Here is a 24,090-nt window from a genome sequence, read left to right as displayed (position 1 = left end):
CTCCAGACTATATCTCTTATACCAACTATTGATGTTTACATACCTCCAGACTATATCCCCTATAGCAACTATTGATGTTTACACCACCTCTAGACTTTATCGCCCATAGCAATTATTGATGTTTACAACACCTCTAGACTTTATCTCCCATAGCAACTATTGATGTTTACAACACCCCTAGACTTTATCTCCCATAGCAACTATTGATGTTTGCATACCTCCGGACTATATCTCCCATAACAGCTATTGATGATTAAACAGCTCCAGATTATATCTCCCATAGCAGCTATTGATGTACTTCCAGATTTGATCTTTCGTAGCATCTAGTACCTCTAGGTTATATCTCCCATAACAACTATTAATGTTTACACACCTACAGATTTGATCGCCCATAGCAACTATTAATGTTTTACACATATCCAGATTGTATTTCCCATAGCAACTATTGATATTTTAAGATGAATATTCTCCGTACCAACCTTATGTTTAATCATTACGGCTTAATTTGAGATAATATTAACCCCCAATAACGACGTGTACACGGTCAGCACTGGTTGATGCCTGGTGATAATCGTTATAGTTTGTGTGGATGTATCAATCAGATAGCAACCTATCTCTACGGTTGTTATTCGAAATTCAGCCATTAGTATTTCTATTTCGAATAATAATCTTTATTTGGGAGCCACGGTGATTCATTGATTTTGGCCGAGAACGATCCTCTGGGTTTCTACTGTCAGTGGTGCTGGGCGTTGCAAGGAACCTTCCTGTCCAGGTGGACGTAGCAAGGAACAGCAGCTAATTGTCGTGGCAAGGGCAATGAGACGACAAAATGAAGTGCTCTGCTCGCGTTGGCGCTCTTGTAAAAGTAGCTTTGGCCGTGGAATTGAATTTAAAATATTCAATTCGGTGAGAAACAGCGGTATATGCTGTTGCCTGGGCAAAATTTCCCTCACAGCACACTACATGGCGTATGCCCGTCTTCATTAGCCCGCTTAAGACGCTATTTCATTTCCCTAAACATATTAATCTTTAGACAAAACCAGTACTGAACAGTAGGACCTTATAGCCTATTCTATTTCCCATTACATATTAACCTTTAGACCCACCCTGTGCTGAACATTAGTATGTTGTTAAAGCCCATTTTTTTTCTTTAAACAAAACTAAAAAATAATCTTTAGGTCTTCATGGTCTTGATATAAACAACAAACCCATGAGTTATATGGTTTCAAATTTCAAAACTTAAAAATATGAAAATAATATAAGTATTTTTTGTTTTTTTAATTAAATAATATGAAGCAGTACAAAAGCTTAAATTTTTGAAGAACGGGTCCATAGCTGGCTAGTTGTAACCAAAAATGTTACGCACTTTCTAGAACACCCGCTACCACTTCCATTTTTAGGGAGTTCATGCAGCTAGCAGATGTTAGTTATACTCTGCATTTGAATTCAGGATTCTTGCCGATTTGCTTAAATTTGGTTAAATCTTGGATCTCTTGCGGGTCATTTTGTGTCAAACCAACGATAAATTATGTATTTGTTTATGTATGTTAGTATTATTATTTTCTTTTTTATACATAGCATGAAAAGGCGTCGATTAAAATGTTTGAACATTTGATAAAAGAAAACACCCTAGAAAATGATTTTAAAGAATATAATTTGAAGCCGGAGGATATAGATTTTATTAAAGAACAAATTGCTGGACCATCCAATGAGGATAAAGTAAGTTTATTGTCATAATATTATTATAGCATTATATTAAGATCGTTCAGATAAAATAAGTTTATTATAATAACATTGTATTTAAAGCTTTAGATAAAGTAAGTTTATTATTATAACATTGTATTAAAAGGTTTAGATAAAGTAAGTTTTTTTATTATAACATAGCTTTAAAAGGATCAGATAAAATAAGTTTATTATAAATAACATTGTGTTGAAAGGTTTAGATAAAGTAATCTGTTATTATAACCATGGATTATTTGTTTAATTGTGACTATGTTGATTTTACTATATTTGAATTTCCTACATTGTTATTTGAATATCCTACGTTGGTATTTGAATATTCTATTCATTTTGGTCAATTTTTGTGTGCTTTAATTACTAGAAACTATAAATCTTTCAACTGTTAGTTTGTATGTTTTGGAATATTATCTGTACATGTTACTTGATTACATGGAATTAATAATAGTAAATATTTCATAGTCCGAGACAAATTACAGATTAATGTTTAGTCGTTTGTTCCAGTCACTAAGTTTTTTGGCTGTCCACTATTTGTTGTGAACAATTTGAACGGTATTAAGTAATTGAACACATTAAAATTAAAACACAACAGTTCTATGGAAAACAATTACTGTATTTCAATCGGAACTCTGTTTAAGATATTGTAGTGAGGTTAGGGGTGGGGGCAGCTTCATACCAGAAGTCATCAAGTTCTGTATTTAATGGGAAGAAGCAGGGGGGCACCGGGGCGCTAACAAGGAAGTCTCTTTCTTGCTCCCTGTTTGGCCGAGAAAGTTCCACTGAATTGCCAATGGTTGACGGAGAGCCTGCCAAGAAAAAGTGTTTAGTTTTTGAATGGGACGGAATAGAACTATTGACAGTTGAAATTCGAAAAAGGAGTAGGCAGTAGCGTCGCAGTCTTGGCAAAATGTCCCTTAGCAAACTGCATGACAAGTGTCTAGCTCAGTCTTTCTGTAATTAATGATATAATGTATTGGTCTCTAACTTTCTAGGATGGTCAACCGGTGAATATTTATTGTGTTTAATTAAGTTAGCTTTGTGAAACCCGAGTATCCGTAGTAGGAGACTATTAAAGGAGCCCATTCTTTAACTCAGTAGCATCCACACGACATAGCAAATACAACTTATTGGTCAATTTAAATCAACGTTGATGGTGTTATCTTACCGTGAAAAGTTGGGCTTCTGATATATCCAACATTTAAGACAAAATGAAAATTTTAAAATTGGCACACGAATGGTGCGCCAGAATGCTTTCGGGCGCCAATTGTATAAAGCGACTCGTTGAACGTTGTAGTAGAATATTTCTGGTGTAGACTAGATTAGCTAAACGCCAAAGACTGCCATTCAATTCAGACTCTTTGCGTATTTCGCCGAAAATAACTGATTACAGTAAAACAGAAACATTATTATATGTCCATTTCTAGGTGCCAAAGAATTGCGATTTAGCTCCTTTAAAATGTATTTATTTGTTTGCGTCCGTGAATATGTCCCCGAGTCTGTAACATCTTTTAGGACATAATAACTTCTAATTGAACTAGAATGTTCGAACTTGGTGTAGATGTTTATTAGATGAATTTCTCGATTGAATTCAATGATGAGCCAGTTCTGCTTAGGCTAAGCAGAGGTAAGCAATTTGATTGGCTGATACTTTGGGACACGATAACTTTTCTTTTAATTAAAGATACGTCATGATTGGCGCCCAACCAGGATATACATGAAATGGCTGTCTAATGGCCGATACCTGCATAGCATTATAGCGGTCGGATTTAGCTACTTTGTGTGCCTAGTATGTGATTTGTTTTGGATATATTGAAACTTTTTATTGGCATATCTGTTTATATTCATTGTTTGTAATTTGTCCTGAAGATTGTAAAACCATGGACCGTGTATAGATGAGCAGGCAACGTCCACGAAGCCTTTAGAATTCTGTGCCGCGGCAAAAAATAGACCGGGCAATCGTGACTAAAATAAAATTACCTCCCATGGTGTAATTACAGAAATCAATTCATAATATTTTATTTTTATTAATCTTGCTTTTTTTTTTTTGCAACCCATGCAGAGATAGACTACTAACTGATGATTGGGGCGTAAATGTATCAACACATCGTCTTTGTTTACTTCGGACGCGCCCATGTGAATGCGAAAAAAAACCAAACCTACTAAAACACGCTTTTAAATTTTACTTCTGCATAATTAATCATCATTCCGGACAGTATTGTACCTGAACTTTATTTTCATAATTTTAAAATTCTTCATACATGCGGACGTATATTGTCGTCGCCCCTGTCCGTCCACAATTTGTTTGTGGACACTCTACAGGTCACAATTCTTATCCGATTTTGACGAAACTTGAAATATAGGTTTATCTCCATAAGATCTCGGTTGCTTTCGATATTGGCATGTATCGGATCGAAACTTCATGGATTATGGCCCCTGTTTGTCCGAAAAATCACGTTTTTAGCCTGTGGACCCTATAGAGGTCACAATTGTTATTCGATTTTGTTGAAACTTGAAATGTAAGTTTATAACCCAAAGATCTCGGTTCCGTTCGATATTCATGCATATCGGACTGTAACTTCCTGAATTATGGCCCCTGATTGTACGAAAAATCGCGTTTTTAGCTTGTGGACCCTATAGAGGTCATAATTTTTATCCGATTTAAAAAAACTTATTATTATATCACCGTTACACCCTAAGGACGGCTGAGTTCCAATTTCGTGAAAACTTACAGACAAAATGGTCGCCCTTCGTTCTCAAATAGCGTAAAAATATGGTATATCAAGGTTGTGGACCCTATAGAGGTCACAATTTTTATCCGATTTTGTTGAAACTTGAAATGGAAGTTTATAACACAAAGATCTCAGTTCCTTTTGATATTTGCGCATATCGAATTGTGATTTTCTGGATTATGGCCCTTGATTGTAGAAAAAATCACTTTCTTCTTAGCATGTTCTCTATCCATCTCTTGCAAAATGTGGGCGTATCTTGCATGGCAACCGCTGGTTAACTTCTTCTCCAACACCAATTTTGTAGGTGCCTATGCTTATTTGTCATTAAATTAAAGCTGATTACCCACAAGAATAGGCAAGTGTAGACACTCTCATCCAACCCACTGATGGGTGATTGTTCAGACTTTGGCTTTTGTTTATCAACATACCCCTAGCAGTCCTGTGATAACCGAGTTTAATAAAACAATATAAGGTGCGGACCACAGCTTATGAATGTTGGGAGGGGGTGGGGTGGATGGCCGAGTGGTTAGCATGTGCGCGCTGCATCTTAAGGTCTGTCATTGAGGTGTCATACTGATTCGATGTCTGTGCCAGGGGGGTAGGATCATAAAGTCTGTGGTACAGGTATCTGATGTACCTGTATACTAATTACATATATTAGGGACCACAACTGACCCTGCTTGTTGATTATCTGCTATACCCGTAGAATAATTACACAATATTTGGTTAGGGGCCACAGCTGACTCCGCTTTTTGATTGTCTGCTATACCAGTATAATAATTAAACAATAATAGGTGGGGGAACCACAACTAATTCTGCTAGTTGATTATTTGCTACACGCTTATAAATAATTATTCATGTGTTTTGGGTTAAAAATCCATTTTGTATACCGGCGATACACAGATCTATATAAGTTTCGAAACTAAAAACCAGCTCAGTTTAAAACATTCCATAGAGAAGCCTGTTTAGTTGAATTAAATCCGGCGAAATCTTTTCAAATTTAGTTTGAAGCATCGTGATCATGAACGGATGGATCTTTTCGAATTTCACCGATTTGTGTCATTTCGTTGTGATTGCGATAGAGGCAATAGTTTTCGATGAATACTTTTTAAATTTGGTTTCAAACATTGTGATCATAAGCGAACGAACACTATGGATTTTCAGCGTTCTTCGACTTTCCACTTATTCCATTCCACTTTTGACAAAAACCTTGTGAACGGGATAGAGGCTGTAGTTTTCGACGTTTTTTTTTTTCAAATTTAGTGAGCAGCGTCGTAGTCATGAGATCACGGACCCTGTCGATACTCAGCGTTCTGCAACCTTTCGTACCAGAGGTATTCTCCCTTTTTTCGAAAAGCTTGTGAACTCAATAAAGGCTACAGTTTTTGTTGGATTCTTTCCAAATTTGGTTGTTAGCAATGGGGCCGTGAGAGAATGAACCCTGTCCAGCTATCCACAACTTTCCATTCCGGAGTACTCCCCTCTTTGCCTAAAGCCTTGCGAAATACAAGCTACAATGTTTTAATAGTTTTTTTTCGAATTTGGTTTCAAACATTGGGGTCATAGGAAGACGAACCGTATCGATATTTAGTGTCCCTTTACTTTACGTTTTAGAGTTATCCAACCTTTAAGAAAACCTTGTGAAAAGGATATGGGCTGTAGTTTTGAATGGATGTTTTTAAAATTGTGGTAATGATAGGATGAACCGATTGATTTTCAGCTTTCTGCGACGTTTTGTTACAGAGTTACCCCCCTTTCCATGTGGACGTATATAGTCGTATCCCCTGTCCGTCCGTTCGTTCACATTTTGTTTGTGAAACTTCTACAGGTCACACTGTTTATCCGATTTTGACGAAACTGGACATATAAGTTTATATTTCAAAGATATCGGACGGTAACTTCATGGATTATTGCCCCTGATTGTACGAAATATCATGTGTTTAACTGGTGAACCCCCTTGAGGTCACAATGTATATCGGCTATCCGATTTTGATAAACTTCAAATGTATGTATATATCCGAATGATCTCGGCAAATTTAGATAACTGCCTGGGTTATGGTCCCTGATTGTACGAAAAATCACGTTTTAGCTTGTGGACGCTCTAGAGGTTACAATTTTTATTTGATTTTAAAAATTGTTCAAATGTATCACCGTTACAGCATAATTACGTTTCGGTCCGAATTTCGTGAAAATCGGATGGAGACTGACAAAATGATCTCTCCCCGTTACGCAAATGCAAAGATTGTGGACCCTCTAGAGGTTACAATTTTTATCCGATTGTGTTGAAACCTAAAATGTATGTTAATATCCAGCCATCTCGATTTCTTTCGCGCATATCAAACTGTAACTTCCTAGATCATGGCCTCTGATTGTACACAACATGATGTCTTCTGCTTGTGGACACTTTAGAGGTCACAATTTTTATCCGATTTTGATGAAACATAAAATGTATGTTTATATTCCAATGACCTCGGTTCCTGTCGATATGGGTGCATATCGGATCGTAACTTCCTGATTGTACGAAAATTCACGTTTTGGACGCTCTAGAAATCATAATTCTTTTCCGATTTTGATGAAACTTAACATATGTGGCGCTTTCCGATATTTGTGTATATCGGACTGTAAATTCCTAGATTAGGTCAAAAAATTTATTTGATTTAAAAAAAAGTTCATATATATCACCAAATTTCTGGAAGAGTTTAATTTTGGTGCGCATCGGACCTTCCTTTCTGGAGTTATGCCCTTATATAAAGTTTGTAGACCTTCCAGGGGCTGTAATTTTTGTCTGATTCAGATGAAACTTAATCTATATGCTAAGGATTAAAAAATCTTGAATGTGTTCGATTTTAGTGCACATCAAAGCTCAACTTCTTGTCTAATACAGCATGGATTGTTAATTCACATTGAATTATTTCGGAAGCACGCTTGGGTTACAGAACAAACAAATTTATTTTTTGTGTTTAAAATGAACACTATTGAAACACTATATCTTACAAGATGAGGGTTATATCATGTATTTACTGTCAGTTAATTTGCTAATACACAGCGGACTGGAGAATATTAAAATGTATCATATTAAACCGTGTATATTTTGTTCGCTGTTCATTGACCTCAATTTAGGCTAGTTACCTTAACCTATGCAATATCCATGACAGATTAGGACAATATTTTTAAAAATGTTCCTTTCACCAAGTCTTTTTTTTTAACTGATTTGTTTTCCATTTTCGCTGTGAAGCACTGGGACAATGAGACGATGAACCCTATTGATTTTCCCTGTTCCCGTCTATAAATGTTTTTATTTATTCCAGACTTATAAAGGTCGACCCAACAAGAAATATCTGTATGAAGTAAGTTTATAAAAATATAAAAATATTTAGTCTATAAAATACGTGTGTCTATAAAATACCTGTATGACGTAAGTTTATAAAATATTTGTATGATGTAAGTTTATTTTCTTGTAAAAACTCTAATTATTTTTTTTAATGTGGCGGTATATTGTCATCCCCTGTCTGTGGATCTGACTTTCCGTTATCCTCATTTTCTAACGTTATCATCCAATTGATGTCAAATTGATACACAGTGTTTATGTTAACGAGGCACTGTGGACCTATAGAGGTTAAAAGTACAATCCATTTGACACAAGAAAATCAAATTTTAGTTATTTCTAATAATTACTTGATCAGTTTTTAGTGTCTTCCATTACCTATAAAAGAATCACTGAATGAAATGAGGTTTTTAAACCAAACGTCCTACTTGTCTGCGCCTACCGAGCATATACTATACAATTTACCCCGGTTGTTAGTCACATTCGAACGACTACGAACTGTCTTTGCACGGTCCTGCATCGCTGGGAAATCACACTGGACAATCCTGAGGAACTTTCTCAGTCAGCGCAGGGATTGATCCCAGGACATATGTTTCGTTGCCTGACAACCTAATTTGATTTTATGTTGTAGATTGTAGCTAATAAAAGAAATTCAGTGGACGTAGATAAATTTGATTATTTTGCTCGTGACTCTTATATGCTGGGTTTCAAGAACAATTTTGATCACAATCGTTTCCTGCAATTTTGTCGTGTCAACGAAGATGAAAATGGTGACCAACGGATCTGCATCCGTGATAAAGTAAGTCCAATTTTTATACGCGCATTTATATTTTTGGACGGTATGTTATCGTGTTCATCATTCAGTCACAATCTCTGTTGAAGGCTGTAAGGTAGAGTTAAAACGAAGATCTAGATCATATTTAAATTGGTCATATCAGAAAGAATCACGTCGAATATCACATTTATTGGATAGTAAATTCTGAGCTCTTTCTGGTCGTGTTTGAACTTTTAAAACTTGTGTACGTGATACCAGACAACGTTCTCTATGGATTTTGTTTAAATAATTTGTAGGAATTTTTGTTTTAGCCTATGGTGGAACTCCAATTAAATTTGAAAATTTGAGTTATTACCACGTTTTATTTACTTTTTGACTTTTTAAAGAATTCTCTGTGGCATTTTTATACGCCCACATTTCAGTGTTGGCGTATAATGTCGTCACTGTGACCGTCTGTCGTTGATCCATACGTCTATAATTGGCTTTGACGAAACTTGAAATATATGATTATATGTCAGAGATCTCTGTTAGTTTCGATATTTGCGCACATCGGACTGTAACTTCCTGGATTATGTCCCCTTATTGTACGAAAAATCGCGTTTTAGCTTGTGGACCCTCTAGAAGTCACCATTTTTATACGTCCACATTCACATTGCCGTCGCCCCAGTCTCTGTGTGTGTATGTGTGTGTGCGTGTGTGTGTTTTTAGCTTGTGGACCCTATAAAAGGTCATAATTTTTATCCGATTAAAAAAAAAGTATTATTATATCACCGTTACACCCTAAGGACGACTGAGTTCGAATTTCGTTAAAATTGACAGACAAAATGGCCGCCGTTCGTTCTCAAATAGCGTAAAAATATGGTATATCAAGGTTGTGGACCCTATAGAGTTCACAATTTTTATCCGATTGTGTTGAAACTTGAAATGTAAGTTTATAACCCAAAGATCTCGGTTCCTTTCGATATTCATGCATATCGGACTGTAACTTCCTGAATTATGGCCCCTGATTGTACGAAAAATCGCGTTTTTAGCTTGTGGACCCTATAGAGGTCATAATTTTTATCCGATTTAAAAACCGTATTATTATATCACCGTTACACCCTAAGGACGACTGAGGTCGAATTTCGTGAAAATCGGCCCAAAATTGACAGACAAAATGGCCGCCGTTCGTTCTCAAATAGCGTAAAAATATAGTATATCAAGGTTGTTTACCCTATAGAGGTCACAATTTTTATCCGATTTTGTTGAAACTTGAAATGTAAGTTTATGACACAAAGATCTCAGTTCCTGTCGATATTCGCGCATATCGAATTGTAATTTCCTGAATTATGGCCCTTGAAAATGTGGGCGTATCCTGCCTGGCAGCCGCTGGTTTGTATTTGTTTGTTTGTCGTCTACAGGTCGCATTTCAAACTTTGCATATTTATTTCTTATACCCTAAGGATCATCACTATGTATCATTTCTTAATGTATCATCTTGAAACTTTGCATACTTATTCTTTGTAGCCTAAGGACACCCTATCTTTGTGTGTGTCTGTGTATCGCCTACAGGCCACAATTCTTACATTCTTACTCGGTCGTCTTGAAAAAATTTCGTATGAATTCCTTATACCCTAAGGATGATCCCTATTGTTTATGGTGCATGCCCGACCCCCAGTTGCAGAACCACACCCATTTCTTGTATTTATTTGTTTGTCATCTACAGACCAGATTTCTTATCATATTACCTTGAAACTTTGCATACTTATTCCTTCTATCCTAAGGAACATCCCTATAGTTTTTGGTCAATGCCCAACCCCCAGGGGCAGACTGAGGCACGGACATTTTCTTTTTGTGTGTCAGTATGTCACTTACAGCTTGCAATGCTTAATCAGTCGTCTTGAAAACTTTTTTATACTTATTCCTTATACCCTAAGGCTGACCTCTATTATTTTTGGTGCATGCCCGACCCCCTGGGACAGAGCCACACCCAATGTTTGTGTGGTTGTGTTTCGCCTACAGGCCACAATTCTTAACAGATCCTTTTGAAACCTTGTATACCTATTCCTTAAACCCTAAGGATGACAACTGCTTGTCCCTACCCCCAGGGGCAGAGCAACGCCCAATTTTTGTGTTTATCGTTTACAGGCCGCAATTCTGAATAGATCAACTTGGTACTTGGCATCTGTATTCCTTATAGCCCAAGGGCGTCAACTATTGATTTTAGTGAATGCCCTGACCCCCAGGGGCGAAGGCCACAATACTGAATGGATTATCTTGGAACTTGATATACTTATTCCTTATACCCTAAGGACGGCAACTATTGATGTTGTCATTTCAATAACAGGGTGGTGCCTATTTATATTGTTCCATATTCAACGTCCACTTCCACCAGGGGTGATATCGTAGACAAATCGATAGAGATAAGGGGGCATAATTTATAGGCGACAACATGTAGTGCGAGTTATAGACAAATTTTTCCCCGTCCTGCATTTTTGGGTTGACCTTTTGTAGACCGGAGGCTCAGCGCGCGGGGGGGGGGGGGGGGGTCCAACAAATGGGCACAAATTCAGACCTAACCTTTCTAAAGTAAACTTTTGCGTAGAATACGATGCCGAGTGGTAATCAGTCCGCCGTTTTGGCGTTTTCGAGATATTCGGGGTCAAAGGTCAAATGAGTTCATTTGCACTGAAAGTGAATGCGCAGTCATTTTGTATTATGAAAAGAAGGTGAAAATGATCGAAAGTAATCACACTTTCAATAAAAATGTAAACTTGCTAAATTCACCTGGAGGTCAAAAGGTGAAATTTACCGTTTTTGCAATAGGAAGATTTGAAGCAATAAAATGTCAACGTAAAATATAAAAACTAAAGCGAAATCTGTTCTAATTAATAATAAGAACATTTAAAATTTATCTTTAGGGGGTCTTAGCACCGAACTTTTACTTTGGAACGTCGAAAATGATCTTGCATAACAGAACACTCTTCGGAACCTGTTTCAAAAATACGTAAGTGCACTGTACTTCACCGCGTTTGGGCCCAACAAAACCAGGTAGCCCAGAACTGTCCAATCCACCACCTACAAAATGCGGAATTGTGAATATAAATGGTTGCAAACTGAAATGTTTTTTTTTAAGCCGAAATAAGAGAAAAGTGGATACCAGTCATAATCAGTCGATCACCAGCAGCGTTAACTGGCTTCTTGTCACACTAAGGCTGGGAGCCATCAAACAAAGGGGGAGGGGTACGTACATTGAGCGCAATTGGATTTTACTATCACCGGATTTGATTGGAACAAGTGTTACACATCAGACAAAGAGGGACCAGTGTTCTCATTGGGGAATTTCCTTGAGTATTTGAGGTAAATTCGATGAAATATTTTCGGAAGGGAGGACACATAATTACATGTATGAAGGCAGGGTAGGCGGTTCCAATGACATGGCTGTAAAGTCTGCTAAGACTTTGACAAAAGACTTTTATTTTAAAGCTTAAAGGTTTTACTCTATTGGTGTTACTGAAATCACATTTGTTCATCAATCAGGTCATGTCATAATTCATTGCATACATTATACTTCTCATCCTCGGTATCCACAGTGGTTTCATTCCGTTCTACTCCACTAACCCCTGGGTTAATCTATGAGGAATACACAAGGTTAGGCGTTAGCCTAAATGAAAGAAGTCCATATTATGCTCAATGCATATTTATTAACAACAAATTATATAATATTATATTGATGAAGACCGGACGTTTATATAGGTTCAAGGGTTTTATTGCGAATCGATCGTTCGTTAGCAGAGTTATACGGCCACGTGATATCGTAGACAAGTTATTGTGAGTCAAATTGCCAAGTATAAGTTCAGTAATTATAAACATAACAAAATAAAACATTTCAGACAAACAACGAATAGTAATAATAGTAACAAAAGTCAAACATAATAGAATGACATATTTCAGACAAAGAACGAATAGTAATAATAATAACAAAAGTCAAACATAAAGATGTTATACATATTTGAAATCAACAACACATACTACAGATTTTGATAATACAATTAAATATAAATAAATTATAAATATAAACATTATTTACATAAATCATTCAGTAAATAGACATGAATATGGTTATCTGCCCTTATAAAAACGAAGGCGAAACGGCTGGTTTGTAAACTGTTTTTTAATTGGTTCGTAGAATATAGCTACAATCAAGGCCAGGACAGATAATTTGAAATCGTGGAAACCCTATGAATTAACCCAGGGTATAGTGGAGTAGAACGGAATGAGTACACTGGGTAACCCAGGGTATAGTGGAGTAGAACGAAACGAGATCACTGGGGATACCGAGGATGTATATTTCTCATCAGTGATTTCTGTTTGCTGAATCTGGAGATTTTTTGCCCAGTTTTGGACTTATCCAGAATATTTATGTAATTAACCAAACTCATTGTTTTATTAGTTTTAAAGCTTATGAAATTGAAATTCCTGATCATGCTGAAGCTCATATAATATCAAAGAATAAGAATCTTATTCATCTGTGTTCATCAATGATAAAATAAAATTTTCATTCCATTGAGATATTCGTTTGTGAATTTAATGGATTTGTACAAAACTAAAAATTAAATTAAAATGATTTGTATACGCTCACATTTTCATGTAGACGTATATTGTCGTCGCCCCCCCCCCTCCCCGCCCACCGTCCGTGGGAACACTCTGCAGGTCATAATTATTTTCGGATTTTGATGAAAATTAAATATATGATTAAATCCCAAAGATCTAAGTTCCTTTCGATATTCACTCATATCGGACCTTCACTTCATGGATTATGCCCCTGATTGTACGAACAATCGCGTTGTTAGCTTGTGGGACCTTTATGGGTCACATTTTTTTATCCGATTTTGCAAACCGTTCAAATATACCACCGTTACGACCAAAACTGCCCTACAAAATGGCCACTCCCCGTTCGCAAATAATATAAAAGTACGTAATACCAAGGTTGTGGACCCCTAGAGGTCACAATTTTTATCCGATTTTGATGAAACCTAAAATGTGTGTTAATATCCAACGATCTCGGTTTCGTTTGATATTGACACATGCCTGGCCGTAACATCCAGGCCCATGGCCCCTTATTATACACTGTCCATCTCTTGAAAAATGGCATGGCAACCACATTTTGAAATGGTTTTAAGATTTGTTGTTTACTGGGAAAATGATTAATTATTTTGTAGAAATTGCTTTAAGGATCAAAGTATCTTTAGAAGGGTTTACAAAAATTTGGTTTATATCCCGAATTTATTATTTTTTTAATTTTATGACAGGAGGCTGAGAATCTGTATGAAATATTTCACACCCGTAAATATTTACATAGTCGAGCGTGTATGCATGTTGTTGCACAGGCAATAGAGAGTATGTAAGTACAAATCATACAAATTTTTACCAAAACTTTGATAATAATCTTTTGTTATGGTGATAATAATCTGTTGTTGTGGTAATAATAATCTGTTGTTCTGGTGATAATAATCTGTTGTTCTGGTGATAATACTCTGTTGTTATGGTGATAATAATCTGTTTTTATGGTGATAATAATCTGTTGTTCTGGTGATAATAATATGTTGTTCTGGTGACAATAATCTGTTGTTATGGTGACAATAATCTGTTGTTATGATAATAATCTGTTGTTATGGTGATAATAATCTGTTGTTCTGGTGATAATAATCTGTTGTTCTGGTGATAACACTCTGTTGTTAAGGTGATAATAATCTGTTTTTATGGTGATAATAATCTGTTGTTCTGGTGATAATAATATGTTGTTCTGGTGACAATAATCTGTTGTTATGGTGACAATAATCTGTTGTTATGATAATAATCTGTTGTTATGGTGATAATAATCTGTTGTTATGGTGATAATAATCTCTTATGTTTTTTTTCTATTTAAACTAGGATTGTAGATGCATTGGAAATAGCTGATAAATGTAAAACTTTTACATTTCTCGGTGAAGATAAGTAAGTATAATATTGCTGTCAACGATGCATTATGTAAGATTTAAATAAAGAGCTGTCCATTCGTGCTATAATAGGTTAAAGTTAGATAAAGGCAAATGAATATATAATGCGGATATTAGCCTTTGAGGATTTGAGAAGATTTATGCCCTGATTGTAACCGCTTTACTGGTATGTGTTCTAATCCAGTGACCTAGAGAGTTGATATGGGTTTGTCATTTACATAGGGGGGGGGGGATCAAGTGGTTCAACGTGTTCGCTTGGAACCATAAGGTCTGTCATTGAATCAGGTGGCAGCTCCCGACTTTACCACAAAATAACCGTAGTCGGATCTCGCAAAATAACGGTAGGTAGCGCTAGGCGGATCGAATTTTTAGGAACTGTAGTTTGAGCTTGAGAATTAGAATTGTGTGATTTTCTGAAACTCTGAATTCTGGTTGGGAATTGCATCATCCCACCCAATGGACAGTAAAAGTCCTGGGGTTATATTTTTCTCATCATTTGGTCATTGCTTGACCGGCCCCCAAACATTTGATGTGAAGCATTGGGACAATGAGAGAATGAACCCTTTTGATTTTCCCTGTTCTCTGTCCATCTCTTGCATTGCAACCACTTGTTGACTAAAATATCATCTTGGACTTGTTTTCATGTTTGCTTATTTTTAGAATTTAAATTTCGAGCGTCGTTTTTGTAAGACACACAAAAAGGCTCCTGATGTTTATGGCTTCAGTGTCATTAAAAAATATATGCAAGTTTTTCATGGTGAAAAATATTTTTCAGTACACCACGACGTTTAAGTGAATGTATAGACGATATGGTGGCGTATAAGAAACTGGATGATACAATCTTTCAGCGAATAATGTGGTCGACAGAACCAGAGTTACAAGGTGCCAGAGATCTGATTGATAGAATCCAGAAACGTCAGTTATACATATGTGTTGGCACGGCGCAGCGTTCCGAACGTCTAGATAAGGTGACACGTTTACACGAACAGATATATTTGTTTACTTTTATAGTTTTCCTTGATTTAATAATAGTAAATATTTCAAACAAAAACAACAACAAAAAAGAAACAAAAAAAACCCAATCAAGTTCTGTTATGCCCTAAAAAAATAGATATTCTGGTTCTTGGACAGACCTCCCCACAAATCTGATGCAGGAGGTAGGTTTTTGTATTTTATACGTCCACCCTATCTCTGTGTGTGTATGTGTGATGGTGTGTGTCTGTGGATCGCCCACATGGTGAAATTCTTAATGGATTGTCTTGAAACTTTGCATACTCAATCCTTATACCCTAAAGATGACCATTTTTTGTATTTGTTTGTTTGTGGTATAACGGGGGGGGGGGGGGTTGTAGATGGCAAATGCTTAGCGCGCGTTGTATCTTAAAGTCTGCCATTGCGTCATCTGGCGTGGTTTCAATTCTCCTTTTGTACGTGACAAGGAGTAGGGTCGCTTGTCCATCTTCGTTGGTTTCCTTGGTTCCTCCGGTTTCCTCCCACTGCTAAAGACCCCTAAGCGAATTATTGAAATAAAATTGAACCATATGTTAGTCCCGAAATTACCTCGTTTGTGACGAGTGAACGGATCACCTTGAAACTTTGCATACTTATTCCTTGTACCCAAGGTCATGGTGACTATGATTTTGCTTGAGGAACAAGATCCTGTCGTCCGGGTCTAAAAAAAACCCCAATATTTATATGTGAATGCGGGAAAGAGAGGGGTGGTCTCTCCTAGTGCCACCGGGTAATATTTGGCTGTCTGGAACAAGCTAGTGTAGATTTGTAGCATATCTGATAAACGGTATATGTTTGACACTGGTTGAGCATTATGATTATAATGTTGAAAACCGCATTTAAATCGCGTGTTCTTTTGCCACTTGAGAGGGGACGCAAAAACTCAAGAGGGCCCAAAACTATGACGCAAAGCACGTCCCTCTCACTTAGCCCTTGCTTATGCCATAAGGGTCATCCCTACGGTTTTTGGTGCATGCCCAAAACCCAGGAGCAGAATGAAGCCCATGTTCTCTTTGCGTGTCAGTGTGTCGTCTACAGACTGCATTTCTTTATGAATCATACTGAAAACTGTTCATACTTATTCCTTATACCCGATTCCAAGGGACACAGCTAGGCCCAAGTTGCGCCCGTGTGTGTGTGTGTGTGTGGGGGTGGGTGTGGGTGTGTGTGTGTGGGTGTGTCGACTGGAGCCCACACTCCTTAACAGATCCTCTTGAAACTCGGTATACCCATTCCTTATACCCTGAGGACGATCCCTATTGTATTTGGTGAATGCTCAAACCCATTTTTCTTGTGTGTCTGTATGTCGCCAACAGTCCACAATTCTTAATGAATCTTCTTGGAATTTGGCATATGTATTCTGATAGCCTTAGGATGGCAACTATTGATTTTGGTGCATGTCCCGACCCCCTTGGGCAGTGTCACACCCAAGTTTTGTTAATATTGTGTCTGTAAATCTTCAGGTTGCAATTATTAACAGATCTGGACCCGTTTCGGCATTATTCATCATAGGGTTGTACCATCATATTGGTCCATGTCCACACACATTGGGGGGGGGGGGGTCTACAGGTTGGAATTCTGAATGGATCATCTTGAAACTTGACATGCTTTGAGAGTATGTTCACAGATGAAGAACTTAGCGCCCCAACAGAACCACTGAGCTGCACATGCGACACGCAACACGCAATAGCGCCATACACGTGGGAGTGGTTCATTGTCAAATTTGACACTTCGACGAAAAGTTGATGAAAACTGCCGCGTGCTGGTTTATCTATCCATGCTTGCTTTCCTATCGGTTCTTGCATAATATTTACTGTTTAGCGTATCTTTGCTTTAGTGTGTTACGTTTAATTTGATCGGGAGACGTGTTCGTCGACGTCAATGTCAACCGACAACACTTCAAGAATTGGCCGTAGCACTGCAAGAGGAGTGGGTCAGATTGCCCCAACTCGTGATTGGGGTATTGGAATGTCTGAGGATTGGTGGAGCAATTACTCAAAATCAAAAACGTCCATTTTCACTTTTGACGGTGTATCTTTTTGCGAGTGAAATCGGGTCGTCAGATAAGCCGCCAAAATAAACTGTTTATGTTCATGTGTAGGCAATTGGCCTGTTATTTACATACACTGGTTACCTCTAATAAAAAGAGCAGTGCATTTCCGCAGTTTTATATTGTTTCAGAATATCCCCTATTTTTTTTAAGAGTATATGAACCCTGGGGCGAATTCATAGCCACTTCTCTGTTAATATTTAGTCTGTAAATTTTGCGAAACAAACCCAACGGCTAGCCTTCTTTGCCCGGCCTTGTCATATTACAGTCATTGCAGTCATTTCATTCTCTTCATTTTAATAAGTACCATATTGCAGCGGGAGCGATGCTCTCGTTTACTTTGTCATAATATCGCTAATGGGATAAATAACTTCTCATAAACATCATAATTCAAGGCACTACATATCGGACCCGTTGTTTTACGAAAAATCACGTTTTTAGCTAATGAACCCTCTAGAGGTCAGAGTTTTTGCTGGAACTTGAACTATAGGTTTATATCCCAAAGATCTTGGTTCATTCGATATTGGCATGATAGATTATGTCCCCTGACTGAACGAAAATTCTTATCTTTAGTTCACTTTCAGTGAGGCAGAACTGTCTAAGAAACAGAATTTATTTTTTTATTTGGCCTTAGTTTAATTCACATCGAATACATATTCTAATATTTGTGTGAGCATTACAACTAACATTTTTATTTGACAGGAAAGGGAGAAGGATGTGCCAACGGAAATCGCTAAGTTGGATAAAACAAGTAAACTAAAACATGAACTTCTCACATTGTCGGTTAGTTTATTTATAGTTTTATCAATTTATTTATGTGTTGAAAAGTTATTCTTGAAGATGTCTTGCATGCTAATATCAAAGTACTAGCCAGTTATCTTTATTAGCCGAGTCCGGTTTTCAGATGAAAATTGTGCCACTCTATTTATCTGATTATTCAATTTATAATTATAGGATCTGAAAACTCGACTTTATATTTGATCAATTTTTTTTAAAAACTGTTTATTCAATAAATGCTTTATAATTTATTTATCTGATTATTCAATAAATATTTAGCCTACGTAATTGTGGGATTTTAAGACAAACAAATACGTTGTTTAAATAAATTATAAACATAAATTATATAAAGGTTTAAATTACATTGAATTTGTATTTAATAAAAACAAATTAAAAAACAGAAAGTAATATGGTTGGCGATAGTAAAGGCCCCGTCACACCTATTAGGAATCGAGCAGAAGCAGTCGGAATGAAGAATTCTAATAATTCGCGCCACCTTGGGGAGGGGGGGGGAGATTTCAAATTGACCAAAATTCTTACAGCTTTGTAAGAATGCCGTTCGAATACTTAGAATGCGCTTCAAACATACCTCAAATGATTCTTGCACATTTCGTGTCTATTAAAGGAGGCAAGTCACTAACTCAATATCACGACTTGTTTAGTCAATTTAAATCGACATTGATATTATCTTATTGTGAAAAGATGGGCTTCTGATATCCAATATTTAAGACAAAATAAACATTTTAAAATTGGCACAGTCCCATATAATAACTTTTCAACATCAGTGGAATTATCAGTGAAATGAAATTCGATCGTTTGTCTGTTACCGCTCGTTACTTCAGTCTGTTATATAGAAGGACAACTTGTGTTTGTCATGTTTGACGTCACTTCCCGTTTCTTCACGTGCTTGTTACTCAGCTATCGTAGCAATGATATCTGTGTTAAAATTATATTTGGGATGTATTTAACGAGCTCTATCACATATTTTATAATGACTGACACCAATATTGTCCTTTAATAACAGAAACGATTGAATGTAAATAAGTTTTTATATATGTACATTCATATTACATTATTATATGCATTGCGACCCATTTGTGTCTATTTCTATTTGGCAAAGGATGGTGATTTAGCTCCTTTTAGTCTCGAATGCAGTTCGAATGTACCTGGAACACTGTAGGAATATTTCGACTGTTGTTTAGAATGCAGTTAGAATATTTCGACTGCTGTTGGAATGCAGTCAGAATATTTCGAATGCAACTTGAATATTTCAAATGCACTTCGAATGTAACACGAATGGATTCCGATAGCAATCGAGGTGCATTCCGGCTCATTTGAGAAGCATTCGGGACATTCTGGCATGATTTGAAGTAGCTTGCCGTTTCGATTCTCCCTCCAATGCGATCAGAAATGATTTGAATGTTGTTGGAATACTATAAGAATATTTAGAATGCAGTCAGGGTGTATTTAGAATATAATTCGAATGCTATTCGATATTTCTCCACTTCGAATGCACCTCGAATATTGTGAGCATCAGCAAAACATGCGGGCCGACCACAAGAATGCAGTCAGAAGTTTTAGAATCCAATATCAAGGAATATACAAAGAATGTTCATTCCAACGGCATTCCGCCTCTTGTAGGACTAGGGTTTAATGGAAGGGTGTACGAACCCAAAGCTGATAAAGAATAATAAATATTACATAAACCGTTTTGAATCTTATTTGGCCGTTTTAACCAAAATGTTTGGTCATAATGACCACAATATGCAAAGAATAAAAATGTGACAGCCCGTGGGGCTTCCTATTGGACGTCTTAACTGCAGATATATTATACGGATACAATTCCAATATATCCTTCATTATTTCAGCGTGTTCATTATGACTATTGTATGAAAGATGAAGATCCAGTTAGATATTACAGATTTTACGAGAAACCCAAACATCATGACCCTAAAGACCATATCATTAAAAAATGTTTAAAACTCTGTGAAGACCAGGTAGGATTTTACATACGCATATCTTTGATTTTATTTATAGATAGGTTTGATTTATTGAAGTCTTCTGTGTATGCATATGTAAGTTGGGTATAAGGGGCTGAAATGTTATTTTGCATCAGAGCTGGGAGTGTTTACAACTGGGCTAGAAAGTTTTACATCAGGGGTGAAGTATATGAAACCACTTGTTGGAGAAAAACCCATGGGGTTAGGCACCCAGTCCTACCTCTTGTCAGATAGAAACCCTGTATTGAATTCATGCCTTAGTTTGTGTCAGAGTTAACGCCCCTTTATTCTAATACATCACATCTATTCTGGGGTAATTGGAAAAGCTGCTATCCAACACAAATTCCCTTCTAGCACACCGCATGGCGTATTCCAGTCGTTATCATCCCACTTGGTGCAGAAAGTAGATCTTGAAACCTCATTTCATTTTATTTCATTTCATTTCCAATATTCTTTTCAGGGCCCCCAGATGCTTCCAGCGCATTTTCAAGTAGACATGATTCGTATCTTCTGCAAGGCAAAGGATCAAGAAACCATAGAGGCTGCCGAATCAGCTTTTAAACAATGGTGTGATGACAACGAAGTGACGCCAGAGGTAGTTATTTATTGTATTGTATTGATGTTGCTATCTGGGTAAAATTCTCTGAATGGAGGAATCCTTAAGTCAAATCTGCATGATTCTGATAAACTCAGTTTCACAGAATTTACATGAAAAAAACGATCCTTTATTCTGTAATTATTTGTATATGTGAGAAAACCACGGTGGCTCATTGAGTAACGGGCTGACCCAATAAATAGGAGATCCCAGGTTTTTTTTTTACAAATTTTAATTTGTTTTATTTTTCAGACTATCAGAGGGGGTTTTAGATTCGAGAAAGCTACCAATGGGGTATTATATACATATACATTTCATTCAAATGTTTTAGATTATTTCACATCTTATAATAACAAATGTTCAAATAACAATGTATAATAACAATGTTCACGTTGTATAATAACAATTTTTTTTATCTTGTTTAATAACAATGTTCACATTGTATAATAACAATGTTCACATTGTATAATAACAATGTTCACATTGTATAATAACAATGTTCGCATTGTATAATAACAATGTTCGCATTGTATAATATCAATGTTCGCATTGTATAATATCAATGTTCACATTGTATAATAACAATGTTCACATTGTATAATAACAGTTTTTGTCTTATATAATATAATTAGAAATTCACTTTTTAATAACAAATTTGATCATCATGTTAGAATAAAAATTTACTTTTTGATAGCACATTTTCTCAACATTTTGTAATAACAAATTTTCTCAACATTTTGTAATAACAAATTTTCTCAACATTTTGTAATAACAAATTTTCTCAACATTTTGTAATAACAAATTTTCTCAACATTTTGTAATAACAAATTTTCTCAACATTTTGTAATAACAAATTTTCTCAACATTTTGTAATAACAAATTTTCTCAACATTTTCTAATAACAAATGTCCTCAACATTTTCTAATAACAAATGTCCTCAACATTTTCTAATAACAACAGTTATTAGCTACTTGTGTGTTATCTACACAAGTTAATAAGAAGTGGAATCTAGTGTTCTGGAAAGGGTACAAGAACCAAGACCCATGTATGTAAATTCACCTTAATGAAAAAATGAAATTGAGTTGAACCTCCTTTTCTGTGCCAATTGGTCTAATGAAGACCCCTGTATATGAATGCGCCTAAATGAAAAGATAGGTTGCCAAGCAACGAAACGAACACCCACAGCAGCCAAATCGTCCGCGTGGTCGACAACGGTTGTCGCATATTTATTTTTTTGTAGGTAAGACAATTTCGTACAGATCAGATTATAATTTTTGTTGTTTGAGTGTTCACAACGCTTTACAAACTGAAACAAGGGCCTCAGCTCTGGAAATAATTTACAGAAATTGTTGAAATTCGACAGTTTATTTTCGTTTTACTTACTTAAATAATGTAGATAAATTACATACAGATCGGATGATAACCCTTGTCGTTATTTGCCGCCATAAGGTTCAACAAAGTGAAACAAGGGCCATAACTCTAGAACTAATTAACTGAAATTGCTGAAATATAATTGATGCATATAAATTTCATACAGATCGGATAATAACTTTTGTCGTTAGAGTGTTCACAATGTCCAACACAGTGAAACAAGAGCGATAACTCCAGAAGAAATTAACGGAAATTATTGAAATTATTCTTCATCTCACTTGTGTAAGCAACAATATTGAAAACAATCAAATGAAAAATGTAGAATGTTCACAAGGAATTGTGGACGACGGACGTACTTCTGTACGTGCAGACGGACTGGTCGACGGCAATGAAATTGGGTTTAACGTTTTACTTGTTGGGGTGATGAAGACAGGAATTTGCCATGTAGTGTGCTATGAAGGTAATTGTGCCTTGGCAGTAGAGTTTTCGCCTACTCCCCATCACATTCCAACACTTCATTGAATTTCAACTGTCCAGGGTTCTTTTATATGCACGTCAATTATCCCTAAATGACTAGACATTGCTCCATGTTAGACCCTGTGTCCTGCACCTCTAGCAAAGGGATATCCAAAATGGACCTTCACTGACCTATAATACATCATATATCTGTATTTTACAATAATAGATGACAGGTTTCTTGTTTTTCTTTCTAGTAAACCAGCAAAGAATAAAGATGACAGATTTAAAGAAAAAGATGAAATGGACTTGAGACATTTTTGTGTGTGTGTTTTTTTAATTTATTTCTTTTAAATTATTTGCTTGAGAGTTTAAAATCTATTTATTGTTTTACAGTTTTAGTTTATATTTGTTGTATTACAGTTTTAATATATATTTATTGTATCATAGTATTGATATCTATTTATTATATCACAGTTTTAGTATCTATTTATTGTATCACAGTTTTAGTATCTATTTATTGTATCACAGTTTTAGTATCTATTTATTGTATCACAGTTTTAGTATATATATTTATTGTATTACTGTTTGAGTATCTATTTATTGTTTCTGTTCATGTTTTTACTTTTACTGGGTTTTCTCTAATTAACGGTGGAGAACTCATTAAATGGCTAGGAGATACACATTTAATAAGTAAGTTTACCCTCAAAGTTCATTAAACATACACACATACTTTATGCAAGAGCTAAATCTGCCAATTGCAGGTCTTCCTTTAGGCCTGAAATTTTATCTAATTTATTAATTAGACATTAATTAACTTATCCAGACCATAATCAGCTTTCGATGTCATCGCTAGCCTGCGATATTTTCTGGATTAGAATTTGCTGCCTAACGCTCATTGATAATTAAATGAAAACCTGGATAATCGAGACTATGTTTTTATCGTACAGACTATCACACTGATGAGCAGTGAATTTTCGCTAGGCCGCTACAATCACTGATAAGGATGACATCGATGCGACTTAATGAGTCCCATTAAATTAAATTAAATTCTAAAACATTTTTTTCATTTATTAGAAAAATAAATAAAGACGTTTGAATTATTTGTAGGTAAAAATCATTTCCTTTTTAGTGTAAATGGGTATTAAAATAATTAAAATTCGCCATTTAGCCCGAATCAGTAACGTCTTATGTAAACAATGCACGCGCTATTGAACCAATGTGTGACGCCACGTGTCGAAACAGTCATCTGTTACAGAGATATTAAAAGATCTCTGTGAAACATA

General features: G+C 36.0%; 1 protein-coding gene across 1 annotated transcript in view; it reads left to right on the top strand.

The window, feature by feature from the left end:
- The window catches only part of LOC130012173 (deoxynucleoside triphosphate triphosphohydrolase SAMHD1-like), a gene marked incomplete at its 5' end in the record, with an annotated part of 33,379 nt that extends 10,165 nt beyond the window's left edge, over positions 1-23,214 (top strand). The window contains 11 exons of the mRNA XM_056099565.1: positions 1,579-1,719; positions 7,775-7,813; positions 8,423-8,590; positions 13,858-13,949; positions 14,480-14,542; positions 15,320-15,512; positions 18,308-18,388; positions 20,251-20,379; positions 20,843-20,977; positions 21,230-21,271; positions 23,062-23,214. Coding sequence (XP_055955540.1) covers positions 1,579-1,719; positions 7,775-7,813; positions 8,423-8,590; positions 13,858-13,949; positions 14,480-14,542; positions 15,320-15,512; positions 18,308-18,388; positions 20,251-20,379; positions 20,843-20,977; positions 21,230-21,271; positions 23,062-23,064 — 1,086 coding nt within the window. The remainder of the gene's footprint in view (positions 1-1,578; positions 1,720-7,774; positions 7,814-8,422; positions 8,591-13,857; positions 13,950-14,479; positions 14,543-15,319; positions 15,513-18,307; positions 18,389-20,250; positions 20,380-20,842; positions 20,978-21,229; positions 21,272-23,061) is intronic.
- Positions 23,215-24,090: the final 876 nt, after the last annotated feature.

This window comes from Patella vulgata, chromosome 3 (genome assembly GCF_932274485.2).
Source record: "Patella vulgata chromosome 3, xgPatVulg1.2, whole genome shotgun sequence".
Taxonomy (NCBI): domain Eukaryota; kingdom Metazoa; phylum Mollusca; class Gastropoda; family Patellidae; genus Patella; species Patella vulgata.
The sequence above is the reverse complement of the archived record's forward strand: the minus strand, read 5'-3'. Positions and strand labels throughout refer to the sequence as shown.